The sequence below is a fragment of the Anomaloglossus baeobatrachus genome, chromosome 4 (assembly GCF_048569485.1).
Source record: "Anomaloglossus baeobatrachus isolate aAnoBae1 chromosome 4, aAnoBae1.hap1, whole genome shotgun sequence".
NCBI classification, from domain to species: domain Eukaryota; kingdom Metazoa; phylum Chordata; class Amphibia; order Anura; family Aromobatidae; genus Anomaloglossus; species Anomaloglossus baeobatrachus.
The window spans coordinates 597,031,262-597,051,564 of record NC_134356.1 but is presented as its reverse complement, the minus strand read 5'-3'; the positions used below and the strand labels follow the sequence as shown (position 1 = coordinate 597,051,564).

Here is a 20,303-nt window from a genome sequence, read left to right as displayed (position 1 = left end):
GACACGGGCATATCGCTGCCCGTGCCGCACAACATCGCCCAGAGCCGTCACACATACTTACCTGTCCGGCGACGTCGCTGTGACCGGCGAACCGCCTCCTTTCTAAAGGGGCGGTCCGTGTGGCGTCACAGCGACATCACTGAAGCGTCACTGAACTGCCGCCCAATAGCAGCGGAGGGGCGGAGATGAGCGGGACGTAACATCCCGCCCACCTCCTTCCTTCTGCATAGCAGCTGGGAGGCAGGTAAGGGGAGCTTCCTCGTTCCTGCGGTGTCACATGGAGCGATGTGTGCGGCCGCAGGAACGAGGAACAACTTCGTTACTGCTGCAGTAACGATTTTTAAGAATGGACCCCCATGTCGCCGATTAGCGATTTTGCACGTTTTTTGCAACGATGCAAAATCGCTTATCGGTGTCACACGCAACGGCATCGCTAATGCGGCCGGATGTGCGTCACCAATTCCGTGACCCCAACGACTCCGCATTAGCAATGTCGCAGCGTGTAAAGCCCCCTTTAGTGGCTATTGTGAAAATTGATATAAAATACATAAAGATGTATAAAAACACAAAAATTGCAAAAAATACATGTGAAAGAAAAGCCTGATTTAACACTAGAACTACTGGACTCGTGACACCTATATAGAAATACATGGTGCAAAGTAGTCAAAATGACTACCTCAGTAGTTCTAGTGTTAAACAGTAGGTTATTTTCTGATAACAGCCGCCCTTTACATAGGATCATACACGGGCGTCTCCACATTCACGTTGTCGCTCACTGACAGCCTGTAATTAAGCTCACATCACGTCACCATCCTGCAGCTATAGCTCCTCGGTATAAATAGCAATTCCACTTTGTAAATAGGCTGAGGACCAATATTAGCGAGCAGAGCGGCGAAACCCACAATTGTTTAGAATATGCCCCATGCACACAGCGAGCGGACACTGGCAGCAATATCATCATTCCAGGACGTTTGCCTGCACCCAGTGAGCACAATACAGGTTTTGCAGGTGATTTATGAGCTCCGTTCATTTACATGGAGCTATTATGTGATCACTGATTTCACTTGTCTGACTGGTTTGGCAAATGACTGCAGAAGTTGCCGAGAAGCATTTTACATTCCACATCTACGGCTTCCCGTCAGGTCACAGATTAGTAATGCACTCCATCACCACTAGGGGTGCTACATCATCATACAAAAAAAAGGGACAGTATACATCAGTCTGCGAGGTAGAATGATTCATTGATAGTTTTCTGATGTTTTTGCCCAGTTTACAAGGCTATTCCAGTTGCAAGCAATAAAAGGTTATTATTACTTCCAGAAGAAAAAAAAAAAATTATACAATTTTGTAAAATAAAGTGTTGATTCTTCACAATTCTGCTCCTGTTTACTGGCTCCAGAGATTATTCTAAATAGAAGTGGGATTGACCAGTGTGATGTGATCTCCTCTGCTCTCCTGACCTCACTGTGTGATTATAACTGACATCTGCAGGGTCCTCTCAGCTTCAGCCTCTATCTCACAGGTAGATAGTCCTGCAATATTGTTGCTATACAGCAGAGCTGTGAGAGCTGCAGCAAGAAGACAAGCTTCAATTCTCCTGTTCTTTGTTACTTGTCTCACACTGGTAACGTCTCTATTTATAATAATCTCTGGGGGCGGAGTTATCTTCCAGGCTCCACCCCATAGCCTGGAAGAGCTCATTTGCATAAAGTGATAAAAGATTATATTTGAACAACAAAGCATTTGATAGGACACATAAAGGTAGGACTTTTTCAGCATTCTATAACCTGCATGCCCATATTAAAAAGGGAAGGTGCCATAGAAAAGAAAAAATAATTTCCAATAACTGAAAAAAATGTAAAGTATTCATGTTCTGTTTAAATATCAAAATGTAAAATAATACATTTAAAAAATGTTGATATTTTCCACTCTGCACTTTCATCTGCCGTGCAGGACCTCACTGTCGGCTAGTGTAGATGTAGAACGCATCATGCACCCAGTCTTCAGAAGGCGAACAAAGATGGCCAAAAGAGGAGGCGCCGGACCCAGAGAACGGAGACACCCAACCAACCAGTCTGCTCCGCACCGACCGTTAGGCAAGTATTATAAACATTTTGTGACAGGTTCCCTTTAAAGAGGACATATTTATAAGGGCAGAAATAGCCATTGCATCTAAGGTCTTGAAGCTTAAAGCTCCACTCCACAGATTTGCTTTTTCCCAGCTCCAGAGTGACATTTTAAATCTAAGCCCCCTGCCCTCATTCTTATACTCGCCTTCTGGCATTTTCATACTTCGCTACGGTCCCGTGGCACCAACTTGTGACTAACTTCTGATTGGTCAGAAGTCAGACGTTACGTCACAAGCTCGTAATGCAAGTCTATGAGAGCCAAAACAAGGCTCTCGTAGACCCATCTTTAGTTGTGACCTCCTGCACGCTCCATGAAACACTGGAGCTGACGGCAGGTCAAGAATCACAGGAGGCCAACCAGAGCGAAGGTAATAGAAGATGAAGACAGTGGAGGGAGAGTATAGGATAGGGGACTTATATTGACACAACGCTGGGAGTGGTACTTTAAAGAGACTTAAAACCCCTGTGGCCATTAGCATATAGGCGTATTATAAATGTTGCACGGTACCTGGTGGGCTGTGGGAGCATTGTATGCAGAAATACCTGATGTTGCAGGAGTACCACCACTCACTATACAGAGTCCACAATGCCACAGGCTACACAAACTGCAACATGCAGCATATTTTCTTTAGGTGTGGAAATACCTAGTAATTTACTGGTCTATTAAAAAGAAAAATATTTCAAATATGAGGCCGGGTCAGAGATTATGTTAAAATTAACCCATATAATTGCGACGCAGCTGTCCAATATGTCCAGCAAATTTGCTGTGAAAGCTTAAAAAAAAAAAAAATCACTGTAAAAATGTACTACCACGACTTCCATAAAGAAAAATCAGAATGTGCTACGTGCAAAAAAGCGAACTCTAGATGCTGGAGTCCATGTCGCCTGCAGGCCTCATGGCACAACCCAGGTAGTCATTCTCCAGACACGAGGACGCTCTATGGACTGTTGTCTGGGGGGAGCTGTGGTTTTTAAGAACTGAAAAGTAATCTTCATAGCGAGCGTGGCTGGCTGCCAGGCCGAGGCCATTCACTTCACATCCCAAACTAAAACGCCATTCACTAGAGGCCGGGAGGCTGAGAACACAGGCCGCCTTATACCGGGGAAGAGCCCATAGCTTCTCCAACTCCGACAAACCTGTCTTGTACCACACGAAATGCTAAATGCTGGATATAGTGTGTAATCTAATGATAATATTATTTATCTGGTTTTTCTAAATTCGCAGCACTTCCTAATACAATGAAAACAAAAGTATCCCCTGCATAACCCCATTGCAACGTCAGGGTTTTCTTTTTTTTTTTAATAAACCATGCACCCTTATATAGTTAGGGTTACGGTTTCTCTGTGGAGCAAAAGAGAGAGACCTGGGAGTGAAGCAACGCTACTTTACAAAACAATTTCACATACACAGATAGTGGGCACATATTTTTCAGTATATTTCAATTGTACATGGCATATTAAGGCCGGGGTCACACTGGCATTGGCGTATATCCTCTCATCAGAGACGATATGCCAATCAGCTCTGGCTCTGCTGCGAGCGTGAACCAAATGTCATCTACTGTGATCGGATCACAGGTGAGAAGGGGAGATTAATTTCTCCATCTTCTCCACTACCTGTCTGTGCATATTGCACTGCACTCAGATGTCAAACTATGTTTACCACGCACCCCAAGACTTGTATGGGTGCGAGTGATGCGAGACTCACAGCATGTGGTGTGACTCCAGCCTAAGAAACAGTCTCAGTTTCCACTTCGTTGTTTCTAATCTTACTGGTCCTGTGAGTCCCAGTTTAAAAATACAGTCCAACTCGTGATGGTCACCTTCCCTTCCAGCCACTCCACGTCCAGTCTCCTCGTAGAGAAGAGGGTCAGGAGTTCTGTCACTAAAGTCAAGCCTTATGCTCCCAGATATTTCCATATCCACATCTCTTCTTGTCGTAGAAGAGGGGGTAGAGGATAGCCACTAAGGTCTTGTGTTCTCAGACACTTGCTGCCCAGGAAATTCAACTCTGCTCACGTCTTTCCGACCCATTACCTTTTCAGCTTGGGGACTAGTCACTAAAGTCCCAATCACCCCATAAGAAGGCCAGTCTCCAGCCTCAGCGCTCTCTAGCGTTCCATGTCGTCGGTCAATACCCAAAGATCACACAATCTCAACTCCGGTCTCCTTTCTTCTCTTGCTACCACAAAAGTCATCCACTGCATGCGACCTTCACGATCTACAAACTATCCGTCAATATCTATCGCACATTAGGACTTCACTAACTTTTCTAGAACTAAACGTTTCTTACTCCATCAGGTAACGCCTCCCATAGGGGGCTAATCCCAACACTTTACTTCTTTCATAACCACATATACAAGTGCCATGCCATATACACGTATACATTATAATATCTACAAAAGGTGCATGACAGTTTACATTACAATACAGTAACGCAATTGGTGCCTTCAAGGAAAGGAACATGACAGCTCCTAGTCCACTTCCTTGCAGTAATACATGAAGACATACACATTAGTACACAGAACAGTACACAGACCCCAGGCCAGCTGTAACAGGATGATATCACCCAAAAGCCCCCAGATGTGGCCGCTCGGGGATATATTTAAATTCCAAAGAGCATGAAATCAGAGTCAGGTGTCATGCTGGGAGCGTCTACGAGGGATATGGAGTCCGTAGCGGAATAAGAATGTTGGGCAGTTGTAGTTTCACAAAAGATGGGAGTGCCGAGGTGGGAGTACTAGAGGACACCTTTACCTCTGTGTGCAAACATGGAGCGCTAAATATGTCATTGGGCTTCATGAACATGGCAGCACGTAATCCAATGATGGCGGAAGCAAATAAAAATTGGAAGTTGTTAATGGCTCCAAAAAAAGTCGTTTTTTGTGCCGGAGTACAGCCACGACATACTGATGTACTAATAGATTGGTTGCAAACATTTCTGCTCCTGAATGCTCCATACTTGTAAAGGGGGGGTTGTGCAGTAAGTACATAGATTTCTGAAAGACCCATTCAGATAAATGAAGCAGCTACAGAAATTCATACAACAAATCTGCGATATGAGCGGGCCCTTCATATACTACTGATTCATTTAAAAATCCACATGATCATACTGAGATGGTAAAAAGGAGGAGAAAAAAAAAAACCCCACACACAACACTAGTTTTTCTAGAGGAATCCAATTCTAGAAGCAATACCCCCCCCCCCCCCACTTCCAGGTTTCTTTAGTTCACAAGTATTTTCGTAGCATTTTAACATTGTTTTACAGTTTGGAGTAAACAGGTAGCCTGACTAAAGGGGATGTCACACACAGCGACAACGACATTGCTGCTAAGTCGCCATTTTCTGTGACGTAGCAACGACCTCAACAGCGACGTCGCTGTGTGTGACACATAACAACGATCAGACCCCTGCTGCGAGATCGCTGCTCGCTCTTGAATATTCCAGGTCTTTTTGTGATTGCTGCTATCCCGCTGCGCCACATGCATCCTTGTGTTTGACACCGCAGCAGCGACGACTTTGAAGGCAGTGACGTAGGACAAGGGCGTGTTTTTGCGGTGTATTTTACAACGCCCCCACGACTCCGTTTGGTGGTCATAACAGCGTTCCGATTGGGTAACTTGCCGAAAGCGTTACAGTGATTTCATTCTTTAAGTTCCATTCTTTGTTCCACGTAGTAGAGTCTCTGTCTGGGGTCGCTAGTGTGTCGTTCTTTTTTGTGTCTTCCTTTGTTTGGCACGGTCACCCAATCAGGCGCCGCTGTAGTGATCACCAATCGGAACAGAGGGGCGTGAAAAGAGGCAACGCAAAACATGTCTAGGGGTAAACACCACGCCTCTATCAAGGTCTGAGTCGTCGCACAGCGACGCGTGTGACACGTCCCAACGACCGCCGAGGTTCTGCTCCGTCGCTGCTTAAAATTACATGTTTGACAGCTAACTAGCGATCATGTAAGGTCGCTGTTACGTCACAGGAAATGGTGACGTAACAGCGACGTCGTTGTCGTTGTGTGTGAACCCAGCTTAAGGGGAGAGTACACAAAGAATATTTGAAGTGGGTTTTTGTTTGTTTTTTTGTTTTGTTTTTAGGAAACATTTCAGAGATCTGCTTCAAAAACCTTCTTAAAAAGCTGTGAACCCAGCCTAAGGCCTCCTTCACACGTCCGTGTCTCCGGTACGTGCTTGATCCGTTTCCTCAAGTGCCTGAGACACGGGCACAGGTAGACCCATTAAAATCAATGGGTCTGCACTCACGTGCGTGTTTTGCCATGGACCGTGTGTCCGTGTGGAACGCACCAGAGACAACACACGTGTCTGTGAATTTAAAGGAATTTCTATACTCATCTTCTCCAGCACTGCTGTGTCTGCCGCTACTGTCACTCGCTTCCAACCCCCGTTCATTATGCTCATTGCATATTCACTCCACTGCGGACCGGAAACTGCAGCAGGGTGTAGTGGGCAGGGCCGGAGACCGAAGATCAGCACCACGGACAGCAACGCCAGGGACAGGTGAGCAGAAAGTTCCCATTCTCCGTGTGTTATCACGGATAGCACACGGAGAACACACGTGTGCCATAAATACGGCACATGGAGGGCAATACGCACCTGTGACTCGTCCGTGAAAAACGTGAGTGATTTTCACGGACGTGTGAAAGAGGCCTTAGGATGATGCACACAGCACCTTTTTCAGGGGCATAAAATGAGTTCTGTGCACAGCAATGTAAAAACGATTGCTGTGTACAAGTTCCCTCTTATGTCACCTGTTTTATGGCTTCTGGGTTGGAAAACCCTAAGGGGCACTTTGCACACTACAACAACGCAAGCCGATGCTGCGATGCAGAGCGCGATAGTCCCCGCCCCCGTCGCTGCTGTGAAATCATGGTGATAGCTGGTGTAGCGAACATTGCTTCACATGCACTCACCTGCCGTGCGACGTTGCTCAGGCCGGCGAACTGCCTCCTTTTTAAGGGGGCGGGTCGTGCGGCGTCATAGTGACGTCACACGGCAGGCGGCCAATAGAAGCGGAGGGGTGGAGATGAGCAGGGCGTAAACATCCCGCCCACCTCCTCCCTTCCGCATAGCTGGCCGGGACGCAGGTAGGAGATGTTCCTCGCTCCTGCGGCTTCACACACAGCGATGTGTGCTGCTGCAGGAACGAGGAACAACATCGTAACATCGGTCTTTCCCAATTCATGGAAATGACCAACGCTACACCGATCATACGATTACGACGCTTTTGCGCTCGTTAATCGTATAAAAAATGCTTTGCACACTACGATGTCGAGAGCGACGCCGGATGTGCGTCACTTTCGATTTGACCCCAGCGACATCGCACCTGCAATGTCGTAGTGTGCAAAGTGCCCCTTAGGCTCTGTTCACAGTAGAAAAAGGATTTTTCTGAAAGATTAGCGCACTTGCAGTAAAAAAAAAAAAAAAAATCCGCTGAAAACGCATGCGTTTTTTACCGCGTTTTTGGTTCATTTTTTCCGCAGGTTGGTCCCTGCGTTTTTTTACCATTATCTATTGCAAAAAAAACACAGGTACCTGCAGAAAAGAAGTGACATGCTCATTTTTTTTCTCAAGAAATTCTGCAGAAAAATGTTCTTGGGGAAAAAAAAAAAAAAAAAAAAAAAAAAAAAAAAATGCAGTGTGCGCTCAGCTATTTTTTTTTCCATAGGTTTTGCTGGGGAATGTCTGCAGAAAGGTTACAACCATTTTCTCAAGAAATTTCTGCAGCAAAACTGCAAAAAAAAAAAAAAAAAGCGGGTAAAAACGCAGTGCGTGAACAAGGCTTAAAGCAGTTAAACAAGGCGACATGCCCATTCTTCCTAGCATCAAGTATAAGGTATTAGATGTCAGCAGTAGAACCACAGCAAAAATCACAGCAAAACCGCCAGCAGTCATTTTAAGAAAATGACCACCAGCTTTATTTTAATTTTTATTATTTTCAAATTTATTTTTTTACACGCAACAAGCATTTTTAATTACGCCTTATCTTTAGGTCCTATAGAGAAACCGATGAGTAAAATCATCAGCTACAGAGTTATGAGAAAGTTTCCAGCACAAGTGATCACTAAACTCCCCCGAGAAAGGCCCAACTCACAAATCACTCACACTGTGGCCTCTTATCAAAATAATGACTTCACTTTCTCCAGGAGGACGCCGGGGTAATCTGTGCATTAGAGACGTCAGGCGACAACTCCAATGAGTATGTGAGCTTTAATAAGTAACCACATAAGAAGAACATGTTGGTACACCGCCCCACAATAAGGAGGTCTAATCAATTCTGGGCCAATTTTTCATTGGCGTTATTCTCTTTACCTGAAAGGGGCAATTTAGTTTAATCCCCCCTCCCCCCCAAAAAAAACAATTTAGACCAATTCCACCGATTGGGGTTTTTGGTTTTTTTTTTTTGCAAAAAGTGAAGATAGATATGATAGCCAATACTGTTACAGCTAAAGGGTTATTTCGGATATTCGGAAGCTATTCTCCATCCATGGGTTAGGGTATGACTTTCCGATTGCTGGAAGTCTTGACCGTAAGGACCCCCACAGATCCCGAGAACAATGGCGATGAAGAAGCCCATGGTTGATGTGCATTACTGCTCCAGTGCGCAAGATCAGCAGAGAGGAGCGCACGGCAATCGCCAATGGTCTACTGAATGAACAATGGTGGTGTTGCAGGACACTTGATCGACCACTACACCATTCACACAGGGTTCGGCAGGATCGGTGGGGATCCTGGGAGTAAGACAGCAAGTGATTTGGAATTTCTCCTTTATCTTACCAAAAGGGTATAACTTACCAACTTGAGAATACCCCTGTAAATAAACAGTATTTAGATGCCCACAGGACAGACCTCTAACGAATCACGTTGTCGTAGGCCATCAAAGCCTACACCAGGACACTTTCCCATTATATATGTGGCGCCCCTGACCTGGTCAGGCACCACTGAGTACTGCACCCATGCTGGGGACAGTACAATACAGGTAATCCAGAAGGCTGACCGAGGTGTGACTACACAGGCGCATAGTGATCAGGTCTCACACATGTACCTTTGGGAGGACCCCTGGGGATCCCAGGAGGGGGAAAAGCCTTCACCTCCACTGGAATAGTGGAGGGGGCCAAAAGCCTCCATCTCCACTCAAGGGGTGTGGTAAGAGAGCCTGGTTGCTAGGTGGCGTAGGCAAGAACAGGAGAGGAGGAGCAGTGAGCCGGTTCAGTGCAGAGTCCAGGGAGCTCCGAGAGGAGCAGACCCCTACCCCTGGGGCTGTTGCAGTCTGACAGCGCCCGCGCAGTGGCTACCGACGGGGGAGAACGGTCACCTAGGAGTGCTACCCGAAACCCATCTCCAGCTAAAGAGAGAGCACGGCGTGGGAAGTAAGGAGACTGCTAGGGAGTACCAGGCCCAAACGGGCGGCAGATCCCGGAGCGGGGATAGATCCACCTTTCCTTGCTAAACCTGCCGGTGTGGGGCCCTCAAAGCCCACACCACAACACCACAAAAGCCGCAGCCACGTAGCCACAGTTAGGGCCCATAGTTCACAGGAGGCAAGCAGCTGGAGTGATCTGGTCCAGGCGACAAGCAAACGAAGGGGAGAGAGGCTTCAGCAACTTCCCTGGGTGACCCCCATAGGGACTAAAAGTCGGGGTTACCCCAAACCACTAAGGGCTAAGGAAGGCGAGTCGGTAGTCACCATCATAAGTCAGCCTGAAGGATACCTGGTTCCAGCCTGGTTCATCCCAGCTACGCCAGGGTTACTCACCCTGCCATCTGAAGTGAGTAAAACCCCTGAAAGACATCCTGCTTGTGTGGAGTTATTCTGCGCCTTGTGGTTCTACACACCTACACCGGGCCCTGGGGCTTGCCTTACTCTCAGGAGGCTATCCCAACTGACTGCACACACCATCAGCCCCAGGCGACCCTCAACCTGCAGTGGCGGTCCCCACTGACCGCAATTCTGAGAGTGGCGTCACGGCAAATAGAAGATTTCCTACCTGTGACAGGATCCAGCCGAGTGGAGTCCCTTAAGGTAATGCACCGACACAGCACTTGTGGGGCTTCACATATACACCGGCCAAATGCATATTCTCATTCCCAAACCCATACTTCCTAATAAAAGGCGACATCATTAAATAAATAAAACTACAAATAGCACTTGTGAAAATAGCAAAAATATGTCCTTCTGCCTCCACCATAGTGCATACAATTGTGCTTGGGGAAAAAAAAAAAATCCCTGTGTAAAGTATGTGTACACCTGTCACAAAAAAAGTTTAGTCGCAAAACATGAAGTGAGGCTGCCCGGGGACAAAACCAGGTGTGTCCCTGCCGTCCCAGCCCAGACTCCACATTCCTCTCCTATAGTGCGTTAAATAATTGTGACGCCCTGGCCGGGCCAGGTAGTCACAAATAGGGCCCCGCATTACACCTGTCCCTCATAGGTAACATATAGCCAAACACTAAAACCCTAGTCACCCCCTCAGGGCTTGATGGACACACCAGGAGGCGGGACCAGGCGGTTGGAAGACGCCCACCGAGGAGTCTCAGACAGCCTGGGGAGGGAAAGTAGCGGAGAAATGTTGGAGAGTTCAAGTTGGAGAGGAGTGTGGGCTGGAGCTGTGTGCGGCTCCAGCAGAGGAGAGAAACCAATTTGAGCAGGTGCCGGGGTAGGAGCCCTGGTACCTTTGGCTAGGAGGCAGACGGCGGTCTCTGTCTGCAGGAGCCGGGAAGACGGCTCGGTGGAACCGAGGTGGACCGGGACAGGGTTGTAGCCCGCCGATACCGACCCAGGGAACCAACTCAGAAACCGGAGCACAAAGGGGGTACTCAGACCCTGAAGCTAGGTCCAGAAGCGACTGGGGGGCTAGCTAATTAACCGATTGAGGCCAGGACTAGAGGTCCGGTCCCACCCAAAGTCCCGACTGAAGGCAACAGCCCAACGAGGCCACCGCCACGGCTTAGAGATCCCACGAGCCAGCGTCTGCAGGCAAAGGGCTCCTTAGGCGACCACAAGCCGAGAGTGGACTCCTGAAGTTGCAAGCACAGGCAGTCCACCATCTTACACAGGTGCAGGAGAAAGACAGACCACCAGCTGGGTGGGGGACCAGACTGCAGCCGGCTGCGGGCACCGACCATCATCTCCTTGGTTTACCAGAGACTCGTTTGTTTACTAATAGTGAGTACATCAGCACCCTCTGGTCGCCATTCTCCCTGCACCGCTAAACACCCCCAACGGGTCCTGGGGCCACCATCCCTGCCCACGGAGGGGTTAACAACTTGCTGCGCAACATCTCACCCGGGTGCCCCGTAACTGCAGCGGTGGTGTCCACCTTCACCACATCCCGTGGGTGACGTCACAAACTTAACACGGCTCCGGCCGTTCAGCTACGTCCCCAAACCACAACCCCCTTTTTAGTCGAAGTGACCGCGAGACCCCCGGGTCTGGAGACCCTCGAGCCACCCGCTGAAGGTTCGGATCCGAGCGGCTCGGCTGCCAAGCACGGGGCGGTACATAATAGCCACCTGATAATGGTGACAATCATCACTAGGATACTATACTAGACTTGGGTTTTTCTTCCAAAAACAGCACCACATCTGCCCACAGGTTATACATGGTATTGCGATTCAGCCTTATTCACATCAGTAGAGATACACTGCCAGATACAACCCCTAGACACGTGGCACAGCTTCTCAGATTTCCCTAATCCTCCACAAATATTGTATAGCGTATTTAGCGCCTTTAAATCATTTGGAAAACTTGTGTGTTCATTAGCGATACTGTAAAACTTATCCAGAAAGACAAACAAGAACATGTACAACCATTTCTTTCAATGCAAATACACATTTCCCTAATAGGGCTGAGGTTACAGAGCAACTTTGGCCATGATAAAGGTCACCTGGCCATAGACCACATTATGCAGGGTGAATGTGGCCGCATTTCCACCACAGGCACCGGGTCGTGCAAGTCAGAAACAGTAGGAATCAAGTTCAATTGATATATTTTTTTTTCAACTTGCAGGGTGCCGTACATGACCGGTTACAAGGCGACCACATTTATATGGCAATCTTTGGCCGGGCGACCTGTGTCAGGGCCATTGTTTCTGTGTAGCCCCTACATAAGGCCTCATTCACACGTCCGTGTTAAAAAAGGGTGGCGATATCATCAATATTTTCCATCAGTCTGTCATCCATATGTCTGTTTTTACCATCAGTGTCATCACTGGATAGATAACAAAATAATTAAATGACAAAGCTTCTCCTATACTGTTCTGTGGTAAATACGTGCAGCACACGCACTGTGCACTGTTGTCATCCGTGTGCTGTCCGATTTTCACTGACCCATTTACTTGTACTCGCCTTTTTCATGCACAATACTTAAAAACAAAACAATTGACATTTGAATAGCACAGTGGGTATATGTGGTATCCATGGAAAAAAGGTAAATAACACATACGTCTGAGGCCTAAGGCCGGTTTCACACATCCGGCTTTTTGCCGGATCCGGCGCTCTCCCATACAGTGACTACAGTACAGTGACAGCGCAACAAGCGCCGGTCACGTGCTGTCATGTGACCGGCGCATGTGACCCGGAAGTTACAGCGCTGTCACTGTACTGTATTGTCTGTACGGGAGAGCGCCGGATCCAGCAAACCGGCGAATAGCCGGATGTGTGAAACCGGCCTAAGCGATACCACTCTGACACGTTAGAAGATTGTGATTGCCACATACAGGGCAACTCTCAATGAGATGTGGTAACCGCTAAGGGGTACTTTACACGCTGCAACATCGCTGCCGATATATCGTCGGGGTCACGTCGTTAGTGACGCACATCCAGCGCCGGTAGCGACATCGCAGCGTGTAATACTAATGAGCGACGATAAACGAGAGCAAAAACGTGCAAAATCGTTGCTCGTTGACACGTCGTTCATTTCCATATCATCGGGGCGGCTGCAGGTACGATGTTGTTTGTTGTTCCTGCGGCAGCACACATGCCACGTGTGACTATACCCATACCATATCCGTGGCATCATACGGCTGGGGCACCACAGGTGCCAACCATAAGATTTGTATGTAGGGGGAGCAAATTTAATTGATTTTAAGCCATTATCATAAAATACGACTGCAATTTTTGTGTGTGGTCACATTATCAGGCAATGCAGAAAGCATTCCATACAAGTCACCGGTGTACAGAATCCTTGACCTGACAGATCTAATGTGAAAATTTTAAGTTCTCAAAATTGTACAATTCCTCCACTATCAATCAAAAAAAAAAAAAATCATGGAGGATAGAGAATTTACTTTCCCCCCTTAGCAGGGTACAATGAGGTCCCTGTATCAATGCGAAGCTTAATGGTCTGAAGAAAAAGAATGTACGTTCCTCTATAATGAAAGGCAGAAACGCAGAAACAAAGTTGAATGGAGCTGACTGATGTGGCCGGCGGAGAAGAGTCAGATTACATAGGGCGACATTGGGAGGTAGCCATAGTATTCCCTCCACCGTATGACGGAAATGTGTAAAAAAAAAAAAAATAAATAAAATAAAAAAATCTCCATACCTGCTCTTCCTGCTTTCAGATGTGTGCGGAGCGAGAATAATTGAACACACCTAGTACTGTTCAGCCCCACTCAGGATCAAAGTTCATGAGAGACCCGGAAGGACTAAAGTAATGGAGACTCGTTGCAGATGGGCAATAATTAGGTCCATTCAACCAGTCTATGTCTAATGGTTGGTCACTGGTCAATTATTGCTATTATTGGAGCATTTAAAGGGGCTCTCCAGGATTTAATGAGCCAATTAAGTGCTTAGTGAAATCCTGTAAATAGTAATTCAATGGGAAGCTATCAGGAAATTACCTATGGTCCGAATCGCATTTTTGCTTTACATGTATTGTTAATTTTTTGCCTTTTATTCTTATATCACCATCTTTATTAAAATAGTTACCTTGCAATTCACACTAGCTACTGTGGCTTTTTCAGATTCTTTCTTCCTGTCCTTTCAGGAAGAATTTTCAGCAGGCTCCTTATCATCAGAGGCAGGAAAACAATGACCAATAGAACCTCAGTGGTTAGCGCTACAGTCTTGCAGCGCTGGGTTCAAAATCCCACCATGGATAACATCTGCAAGGTGTTTGTATGTTCTCCCCATGTTTGTGTGGGTTCTCGTCTACACTCCAAAGACATACTGATAGGGAGTTTAGATTATGATCCCCGATGGGGAGTGATGATCATATATGTAAAGTGCTGTGGAATTAGCGCTATACAAGTGAGAAAAATAAATCTTTATATACAGGACCCATCAATTACAAATTAATGTTGCACTCTCACTGCCTCAGTTTATAAAAGGCTAGCATGAAGGTTCCATAGCTGCCGCTGATAATGTGATGTGAGACCTTCAGCTTATGTAACAATGTATGGTGCTGATACTGGAGGGGAGTAAATATCGATTATATAAAGCTGACTATGTCCCCAGCTGGTCAGCCTGCATTCTCTTCGGCCCTTTCACACGTCTGTGTTTCCTGTACATGTGATGTCCGTTTCCACACATACCGGAGACACAGACAAGTAGACCCATTCAATTCAATAGGTTTGAGCACATATCTGTATTTTTACATAGCCCGTGTGTTCCACATGGCGACATGTCTGTGTACTGCCGGTAGCATAGGTGTCACACGGACCGCATTATGATGTGATTAATGTGACATGTACCAGAGAAGACACAGGTCACATAAAAATAAAGAACTTTTATACTTACCTGTCTACTGACCCTGCTGTTGCTTCTGGGCCCGCTCATTATGCTCATGCATATTCACTGCACTCAGGACCTAGAAGTAACAGCAGTACTGGGCACAAGTAAGTATACCAGTTTATGCTGTGTGTGCTATCCGGATGTCACACACATAGCACAGGGACCGCACACGTAGAACACACACAGACACACATATGTACCTTCACCATGGACTATGAAACGTGCGTTTCACGCGCATGTGTGAAAGAGGCCTTCCCAGGCACCACTAATTGGTTGAGGTGGTGAGGTTTCATCAAAGCTGGAAAAGATAAGTCTTCTTGCCCGTTCTTCAAACTTAGGTCACAACGTCACCACTGGAGCCATCACTTACTTGATTGGTTGGGGTTTTCCAATGTTAAGACCACCATGTGCTCATTTATACAAAAATATATAGTAGTAGAGAACCAATTTAAAACACAGTATTGTTCGAGTGCATCAAGTGTGCTCTGGTAGGGAGATTCCTTGGCCTTAACTCATTAATCATGCTCCCAATCCCTAGGGTCGTCAGCCGAGAACATCCCGCTTAGGGCTACGTAAACATTCATGATAAAGATATCAGTACAATCAGAAGAGAGCACATCTCTCATTTCAGGCAGCCATAATTTGCAACTTCTACAATGATCCAAGTTTGACACTGGAGTATTGCTCGTGACCAAACATTTGTGTCTGACAGATGTAAAATCATCCAATACCCAAGACTTGTTCTAGTTTAATAATTCTGGGAAATCTGCCCATAAGAATAAGAAATCTGGGCGCTTAAATGCAAATCTATCTGAAGTCCTCCACCCATATAATGAAGCATCCAAGTATCTCAAATCTAATATTTCGACATTGGACATAACTCAACACAAACCAAACACTTTGGAAATTCAATGGTGGCACAAGTTAAAATGACTGCAGCTGGTATACAAATAGCTTCTTCACAGAGGAGGGGAACTATAGTGCCCCCAATTGGAAGTAGCCATCCTAAAAGTCAATATTGACCTTTTAAAAGGCCTTAAGACACGAGTTAGGCCTAAGACACACGGCATGAAAATCGGTGCAAGTGGAATGCGATAAAACATCGCATTCCACTCAGACCAATATTACTATATGTGCCAGCACCCATGAGCGATTATTTTCTCAGCCCTAATCGGACAGAGAAAACAGTCGCAGCATGCTGTGAGTTTAATGCGAGACTCTTTTTCTCGCACCCATTCAAGTCTATGGAGCGAGAGAAAAATCGCACTGCACTCCGCAGTACACCGGTGTACTGCGAATGCAGGGCAAGATTGGCAATATATATTATTTCATTTATGTAGTGCTGTTAATTCCACAGCGTTTTACATACAATGGCAACACTGTCCCCATTGGGGCTCACAATCTAGGTTCCCTAAGAGTATGTTTTTGGAATGTGGAAACTGGAGTACCCTGAGGAAACCCATGCAAATAGCAATAGCCGGCAATGGAGGAGGAGAGGGAGAGAAACCCCCTCCCTCCCCTCCGCAGCGCTGGCCTGCCCCTCCTCAGAGCCGCAACCCCCCTCCTTACCCCCCCCCGCAGCTGTGGGCCGATCGCATGGACCTCAGTCGCAGTGACACTTGCATGACACTCGGCTCCTGCTGTGCTGCAGCGTGAGCCGTGTCATGCAAGGATCGCAGTAGTCCTCCATGTGGTGCCGGCCTTAGGATAAGAAGCACGGTGGCTCAGTGGTTAGTACTGCAGCTTTGCAGCGCTGGGGTCCTGGGTTCAAATCCCACCAAGGACACCATCTGCAAGGAGTTTGTATGTTCTCCCCGTGTTTGCGTGGGTTTCCTCCGGGTTCTCCGGTTTCCTCCCACACTCTAAAGACCTACAGATAGGGACTCTAGATTGTGAGCCCCAATGGGGACAGTGTTGCCAGTGTATGTAAAGCACTGTGGAATTAATAGCGCTATATAAATGAATAAAATTATTAATTATTATTATTATTAAGCAAGCTCAATTTGCAGACATGCTTCAAATTATTTGCCCCTCATCAGTGCAAAGCAGGAGATCTGGCTTCTAGTTTGATTGGGTGAGAGACTGATAGGTGGTTGATGGATTAAAGTTGCTCCTGCAGATAGAAGTCATTTAAGGCTGGTCATAAACTAAATAAATCATAAAGTAAGTGGCTGTCCCAGTACATCCACAGACCAGAAGTCCTTCAAAAGTTCAGCCAAGCCACCTAACCAACCATATTCCAAAATACAAAATATTCCAAAAAACTAACCTGTCAAATTCATGAATTAATTTAGATGAGCATCACATTTACAAGTAACAATATGTCCATTTCAATGACATTAGTGAGGAGAAGTCAAAACAAACATCAAAACACAATAGTAAACAAAGCAGACCCATGGCCACCACCTACCGGGCCCTCACACCAAACAGACAATTCCAACATTCTAATTTGCATCATTATCAACAAATTTGCACTTAAAACACCAAATAGCTGTTTGAAGTGCAAAAAGGCCTAAATAAACAACTTGGGAGAAAGCTAATTATACAAACAAAAAAAATCCAGCACTGATACAATTAAAACTTGTTGCCTTCAAACAAGTCCTTGAGACTTTACTTTGGTGGACAGAGGGACGTCTGTGCCTAGTTAATCATCATTAACCCCACATCCTGGGGAACAGGATCTAGGAGAACCACGTCTCTGCCTCCAGAACACTTGGGGACTCAGTACACGTATGGATGTTTTCTTACTGTGACCTCACTGTCCACGGCTGGCTGTAAATGCTCTCGTATATTCTGGTTGAGTACCACATGCGTAGATGATGGGGATGTGGGTGATGCACATAGAAAACTAATAACTACTCTAAACAGAATACCTCTAATATTGGACTACACACCGATAAAGTATAAGAAAGCTTGTAACATGCCACCACCTCCATATAAAAATGTATCATTTCCAAATTTGTTAGCTCCCTGACCTGTGCATATATACAAGATCACAAGCAGCAGTCCAAACAATGTATATTTATAAAGACACGATGAGGTGCAATGGATGCAATGTTACCACCTCTGTCAAGTGCCTAAGGCGGCAAAATGTGACTTCATCAATAATCCAGACTTGTAACATTTTTGTCCATAGGTCACAAAGCTGCAGATGACCTTGTCATCATAGACAAACCATAAGTAACATGCAAACTGGGGTTAATTTTTAATTTTTGGGGTATAAAAACAGCACAACATAAAGTCGCACAATTACATAGGTTGAAAAAAGACCTAAGTCCATCTAGTTCAACCTTCCTCCACCAGTTCTACATTTGGTCACTTAGTCATTTATAACCAACAATGTTTGTGTACTGAGGAAATCATCCAGCCCTTTTGTAAAAGCTGTTATAGTATCTGCCTTTACTACCTCTTGTGGTCGGCATTCCACAGTCTGACTGCTCTAACTGTAAAGAACCCTTTCCTATTAAGGCTGCTTTCACACCTCCGGTTTTAGCAGAGCCGGCTAATCCGGCTCTAAAACCTATGCAACGGATGCGGCGACAAAACCGCATCCTTTGCATAAGTTTTTAATATGCGGCCCGTACGGTTTTTGCCGCTTGCGGCAGGCTACTGATCATGCGCAGTGGGGAAAAAAACGCATGCAGCGTCCATAGGCATGCATTGCAAATCGCGCTGCATCCGGCGATGCAGTTTTTTTGCCGGACAAAAAAAAAAAAACGTGCCAAGCAATGTTCCATCCGGCCGCCGCATCGGCTAAATCTGCCACATGCGGCAAAAACCGGATGGAACGCAAGCCCATGCGGCACAATACGGCACTAATGTAAGTCTATGCAAAAAAAAAAAAAAAACGCAATCGGCGGCAAAAAAAAACCGGTTGCGTTTTTTCTGCAAAAGCGCCGGATTGTGCCGCACAGGGAAAACCGGATGCGTGAAAGCAGCCTTAGCTGCCGGAAATGCTTTTCTTCCACTCGCAGTGAGTGCCCCCTGGTCCTTAGTATTGTCTTTAGAAGGACTAATCACTCCAATGTCATTGTCCAGCATATAACTGTATCCCTGTACAATACCGTACAGTACAAGACAATCACACACTGCTATTATACTAATAGGCATAATTATGGTACACGATTCCCAAGGGAAAACAAAACCGCACATTGTGCTCAGCAATAAGACATCCATCTAGCAGACACAGGTAAGGACCCTACAGATTAGGCTCAGAAACTCCAGGAACGTCTTAGGCTCAAGTTCACACCTTCAGGATTTCCAATAGAATATTATTTACTTAATGGGGGTTTTCAAAATCCACCCACTATCAGAAAAAAAAAAAAATCCACCCAAGAATGAGCGCACGGTTTGGATTTCAAATCTGAGCTCATTCTTCTGCAGATTTCGCGCTGTTCGAGGCTATGTAATAATGTGGGGTGATATCTGATGGCGGATCCTGGTTTGTGACCAAATCTGCAGCAGAAATTTTCTGCAGTGTGAACATGGCCTAACAAAATAAAAAAAGTCAGCTGCTCCAAACCACAGAGGATCCCTAGAAAAAGTGCAAGACTCAAAGTAGCAATAATGCAACTATCAGGGACCCTAAAGACATAATGTAGCAGGGGTCATAAACACATAATGGGGGCTGTTTGGGGGGGATAAGCCCAAAAGACTACAGGGGCCGAGAGGTATCACAGCAGAGCCTATAGGAAAGGAGCGGGGTAGGAATAATCAATAGGAAGAGATTGGGAAATAAAGAAGCGATGGCTCAGCCCAATATATGCCATTATTCGCCCCTATCAGAACAAATAAAACCAAATGTTTACAAATAGAATAAAGCAGCGATGAGCAGAACATGAGAAGAGCCGGTAACCGGGAATTACCGGGGACAAACGCACAAACCCCAGAGAGAAGCAGTGTGGGGAGGATGGCACGGAATGTCACTCACAGCGGAGGCTGCCGGGCACACCGGGGAGGCACGCTATACTCACCACACATGCTGGCTCCGCCGCTCTGTCACTATCACACACTGTCTGCGGATACAGCAGCCTCGCCGACCCTACATAAGGACCACAAACCGTGCAGTGCCGTCACCAGAACAACCTGATTCTTCCTATTGGTCGCCTCCCCGTCCGTCAATCCCGGTGAGCGTCGCTATTGGGCACTCCCCTCATGTTAATTCCTCTGATTGGTGAAAGTGAGAGGAAGGCGTGGCTTGCTGCTGGCAGGAGTGACGTGGCCGGATCCAACTCTGAGAAGCCACCGATAGAGAGGTGACTCCGCATAGTGGGCGGGGCCGAGGGAACAGGACGGGCGGAGCTTGTACGTCACGGATGGGGAGTGGCGCGCGTTAACCCTTTCCTTGTGGACAGAGATTTGCGCACCGAACATAGTAGAGTGGCGTTTGGCGTCTACAGTGTGTGCTGGGGACCCCGAATACGAGAGACATCTC

At 46.4% G+C, this 20,303-nt stretch overlaps 1 protein-coding gene across 1 annotated transcript in view; it reads right to left on the bottom strand.

Annotated features, from left to right (window-relative positions):
* Window positions 1–19,960, bottom strand: part of GFPT1 (glutamine--fructose-6-phosphate transaminase 1) — a 91,157-nt gene extending 71,197 nt beyond the window's left edge. Inside the window, exon 1 of the mRNA XM_075346170.1 lies at window positions 19,843–19,960. Coding sequence (XP_075202285.1) covers window positions 19,843–19,849 — 7 coding nt within the window. The 5' untranslated portion in view covers window positions 19,850–19,960. The remainder of the gene's footprint in view (window positions 1–19,842) is intronic.
* Between the last annotated feature and the right edge of the window lie 343 nt (window positions 19,961–20,303).